The sequence below is a fragment of the Mustela putorius genome, unplaced genomic scaffold (assembly GCF_011764305.1).
Source record: "Mustela putorius furo isolate JIRA1106 unplaced genomic scaffold, ASM1176430v1.1 tig00000551_pilon_pilon_pilon, whole genome shotgun sequence".
Lineage (NCBI taxonomy): Eukaryota > Metazoa > Chordata > Mammalia > Carnivora > Mustelidae > Mustela > Mustela putorius.
The window spans coordinates 13,607,767-13,612,760 of record NW_025421412.1 but is presented as its reverse complement, the minus strand read 5'-3'; the positions used below and the strand labels follow the sequence as shown (position 1 = coordinate 13,612,760).

Sequence of the window (4,994 nt, the reverse complement as noted above, 5' to 3'; positions counted from 1 at the left end):
AAAGAGATCAATGTTGAATCATTTATAGGTAAAACTACTATGTTCTATAGGACTTGCTTTCAAATATTCTAGCAAAAAAAGCATGGAAAGGGATAAATGAGACAAGGAAAGATGTTAATTATTGGTGAAATTCAGTCATGGATACATGGGGTCATTTTGGTGCTTAAAAAAAAAAATTCTGTGACCGTTTAAATTTCCATGATATACTGAGAAAAACAAAGTAGGGGGGTTACTGTGTGCCCAAAATGTGGAACATTTTTGGAAAAATCCAAACTCCCTGGCCTCAGGTACAATGGACCTAACTTGAACTTAGAATCATTGCAGTGGTGAACGGCCCCAGCAGCTCCTTCTCTGGCAGAGTCAGGACTCCACGCTCCTGTCCTCATAGTTTCTTGGCCTACTACTACCAGGCAAGGCCATTTGGGTCCCATTCTAGTCTCAGAAGTATCATCAATCTCTTTTTTGGCTTCTGTTCCAAACACAATTAGCCCAGAACTCTTTACTTTGGAAAATAAATCTGACCCTTCGAATCCAATTTAGCTGGGGTCTTTGTGATGATAGTCTATGGGCAGAACCCCGGAAGGCAGACAGACATCTGCGCCTGACCCTGATCTGCAGAGAGCAGGTCAGGTACAAGAGAACGACAGCACAGCTGAATGAGGGAGGGTATTTTTGAGGATAAAGGAAAATAAAGCATGTTCCCAAACGAAGATTGGTTATCCAGAGCAATAGAAAGGTGAAAAATTTGAGAAAGTGGGATTAAGTGTCAGAGCAAGGTCCCTAAGAAAGTAGAAGGATGAAAGATGGAGCAGAAGAATTCATATCAGAAAGAGAACCGGTTTATTGTTCTGAACATGGTGGGAAGAAGGAAAAGGAAAAAGAGATTCTACAGGAACAATTGAGATCGACATAAGGGAGGCTGAGGTGGCTTTCTTCTGGTCGGCAAAATCTTTGCAATAAGAAAAGAGAGAGACAGAGGGAAAGGGAAGGGTTTTGCATCTAGGATTGGATCAACAGCAGCTGTGGTATAAAGCCTGACTTGGCCACACTTCGATGAGGGCCCTGGGGCTGGGCTGGGCATTGGAGGGACAGGAGAGAAGAGCTACCCAGCCTCCAGCTTTCCGGTGGACCTCAGGAGGCTGCCCCTGCTGACTGTGCAGTCGGTCTACGTGAGCTAGTCAAGCCCTCCAGTCAAACAGCTCATGCCCTGTGCTAGAGAAAGGCCCAGAGAGGATGGCTCAGAAGGTGGGTGGCAGAGAGGGCACCACCATCCAGAAACGTCCATGTGCGGAGCCACTGGCTTCCCTCTTTCCTCCCCCTGCATGCTTGACACAGGGTCCTGGCAGACATCCTCCCTTAGGTCTAATGTTCTAGAAGCACCTGAAAGCCACAAAGCATTCCCATGGTACTCATTCTTCTGTTTCAACCAACTATTCCAAACTTATTCTAAAACTGACTCTTAAAATTATTTTTATTCCCTAAACACAGGGAACATAAGCTTCCTGTAAATAGAGGGGCGGTAAAGCTGCGTTTTCACGGAAAAATGTTACCAGTTTATTTAGTGATTTTAAATTAGTTTATTAATTGTATCAACACATTGACTAAGGTTTTAAATATCCAGACTATGCATTTTCTCAAATATTTACACTCTGTGATAATTAGGCACACACATAACTCAAAAATAGCTTTAGCTGTTACATAAATAGATAACATATTTTCAAGAGAGTCAGAAAAGAGAAAGGTATCTAAAGAGAATTGGTATTTCCCGAGATAGTTTTCCACAGAAATCAAAACACTGTTAAGTTTTACTTAATACCTAATACACACATGATATTTAAAAGTATTTCTGTTCCCCCCCAAAAGAGGCCCATCTTTCCTTTCCCAGGATGTGTTGATAATTACTAATACCACTTAATAATCTTTCTCAATTCAGTAACAACTTCTAGAATTATGTACAATAATAAAGACATAATGCCCCCAATAGCTCACGGGTACGTCAGCCATCTGCACTGACATCTTTGAATTGTCTCAAGTGTATTGTCCCGGTTGGCTTGAATCTACAAAACTGATGAAAGCCTAGTGAGAAACACCGTTTAATGATCTCAAAGCAAAGTTTGAAGGAAAAGAAAAGTCATAAGGATATGAAATGAAAACAAAGAGAATATTCAGAAAGAGACAATTAATGTCTTGGATAGTCTAAAGGTTCAACAGAGACAGCCCGAGTATGAAGGACCAGAAACCAAGAGTAAGAGGAGTGCCCTTGTTTTGGCACTGCCTTAACTGGGACAAATGTGTGAAGTTTTAATTTAATAAAACTACTGAGACTAGTGGTCTTATTGATGCATAGTAAGTTGGCAAGACTAGATGTTTCTCAAGATGTCCTGGAGTTCCAGTAGTTTTGATTCCCCATGTGAATCCTCTACTGATAGGCGTGTATCCCATTCTTACATTGACCCTAGGGAAGAGCTCAATAAACTGGGGGCGGAGAGTTCCTGGTAGATCTGTGCTGGCTTTAACACATAATTACCCGAATATATAATATTTACAGAGAGCCATTGAAGGAGCTATTCTGGACTTCTTAGAAGTTCAAGTCTCAGCAGGCTCTTCTTCTTGATTGACTTCATGAAGTACGTCACGGGTTGTTTGAGCAACTGGGTTTTTTCGCTTGCTCCAGATCCCTGCTGGTGTCGCATCTCACCATCGAGCAGATGGCCTGCTGAAAGTTGTCACTGACCACCACGTACAGTAGCAGGTTACCAAAGGTGTTCAGGGCAGCCAAGGGTCTAGAAACAATGTAAGCTTCATGGATCTGGTTCTCGGCAGAGCAGCTGATCGAAAGCAGGCGGGATTCGATCCGGATGACCCTCAAGATGTGGAAGGGTAAAAAACATACATAAAACACAAGGAGTGGTAGAATGGCTAGCCTCCTAGCTTTCTGCTTCAGGCAGCTGTGATTGTGAGGTCCTTGTGTGAGGGTGTAGATAATCATCGTATAGCAAAGTGTCACTATGACCAGGGGAAGGCAAAAAGTCATGGCCGTCAAAATTAGATTGTACCACTTGATGGTGGGGAGGTCATCTGAGCTGGTGAGGTCAAGGCAGGTGGAGCCATTGGTCCCGGTGGTTGAGGTGATCAGGAAGGTCATGGGAATAATGGCCACCAGGGAAATGATCCACACCATGGCGCAGGCCATCACGGCCCATCGGGTTCTGTGAACGGAAAAGCAGCTCAGCGGGTGAAGGATCACAAGATAACGGAAGACACTAAAGCAGGTGAGGAAGAGGATGCTGCTGTACAGGTTGAAATGGAAGCCGAAGCGGATAAACTTGCACATGACATCCCCGAAGACCCAGTTCTCGCCGCTGGCGTAGTAGTGAATCAGGAAAGGGAAGCTGCTCAAATAGAGCAGGTCTGTGCAGGCCAGGTTCAGCAGGATGACGGTGCTGCCTTTCCAGGGCCGCATTCTGAAAATGTAAGTGGAAATTGCCACTGCATTCCCTGGAAAGCCCACCAGGAAGATGATGCTATAAATAACAGGGAGGTAGTGCCTCTTGAGCGGGATTTTTTCATCGGAGCAATTTCCGAATGGCGCTGCATCATCAGGGAAGTCAGAGGCATTTGCGAAATTGTCTGGTGACTCATTCATGGCTGTCCCCTTTCATCTTGCAGGGAAACGAGAGAGCTGGGTTTGGCAATTCAAATCAGTTTCGATTTAACTCCCTGATAAAGGAAAATAAGAAACATTAATGATGGGGTAATGAAAACAATGATCTTCTTTTAAATGAAAATTGCTCCAAGATCCTGAATTTGCCACTTCTTTCTCTTTAATCTCAAAGAGACCCTGTGGAGAAAAGATTGAATTTCTAAGAAAACTATTGTGAGGCAAGACATCTAATAATAATATAGAAGTTAAATTACTCCCAGAATTAAAATGAAGGATTGGAAAAAAACAAAGGCGCTTTGCCTTGGCATAGGGTGTCGTCATCAGAGACTTCGCCACAAGACCCACCATTAATCAAGCGTGAAGCACTTCACCATCCTGTTACCTCTAAACGTCACAAGATGCCGAGAATTGTTTCTTATTATCTCTATCTTACAGAAGAAATAGAGACTGAGGGATGTTTGCCACCTGTCCCTGGAAAGGCATCTAGGGGCAAAGCCGGGGTTTGAACCTGTGTTAGTCTGATTTAGAAGCCATCTTCTATTCTGCCTTACCTCCCTGTGCTCCCTCTCCATCCAGATTCCCCCAAATACATGATGGGATATGAAATGGGAAGGCATGAGAAGACGGAATACCGGCCATTTTCTAAATGTAGATTTCATGCCTTTCACCATCATGTGTAGGGTAGATTTCATTTTCAAAGGTCAGCTCTGCCAACCTATTTTACTAGCTAACATAATTTGCTCACAGGAGGGCGTGTGTGTTTGCCGGGGGAGGAAGAGCAGCAGATTCAAGCAGGGTTGGGAGCTCTGGGTTCTGTCGCCAGCCGGCCTGACCTTGATGCTCCATTTAGCCTCTGAGAACTTCTGCGTCCCTAAGCACATGGTTGAAGCCCTCCTGGGGTGGGAGCGGTGGGATTTTCACGTCCTTCTTCTTCCTTCTCAGTGTTTTCTAAAATTTTGTCAGTGAATTTCTGCAATGAGAAAAGCATGAAGATTATTTAAAAGAAGAATTACTTACAATTAGCTTTTTATTCAGATGTAAATAGATGTTGGTAAAATGCATCCACTTACACATTTATGGAGTGCCTACTGTGTATTAATTAGGCACTCCGCCAGCTCTTAGAGATACAAAATGAATAACACACACAGATGTACAAGCCGCTATCGCAGTCTACTGGGGGAGATGGACACGGACATAATTTTAACGAAATATAACACTACCACATGGAGCTCTCAATATATTTTTTTTGAAAAGCAAGAAAAGCACTTGGAACACTACTGGGTGCATGATAAGTGCTCAATAAATGTTGGGTAGTTGTTAATCACGAAGT

The 4,994-nt window shown here is 43.4% G+C and overlaps 1 protein-coding gene across 1 annotated transcript; it reads right to left on the bottom strand.

Annotated features, from left to right (window-relative positions):
• Positions 1-1,567: 1,567 nt before the first annotated feature.
• OXGR1 (oxoglutarate receptor 1) lies at positions 1,568-4,617 on the bottom strand. Its single transcript, XM_004746128.2, has 2 exons — positions 4,410-4,617; positions 1,568-3,720 (listed from the first exon to the last, which is right to left on the bottom strand). Exon 2 carries the CDS (start codon positions 3,644-3,646, stop codon positions 2,633-2,635), a length of 1,014 nt encoding a protein of 337 aa, XP_004746185.1. The 5' UTR covers positions 3,647-3,720; positions 4,410-4,617; the 3' UTR covers positions 1,568-2,632.
• Positions 4,618-4,994: the final 377 nt, after the last annotated feature.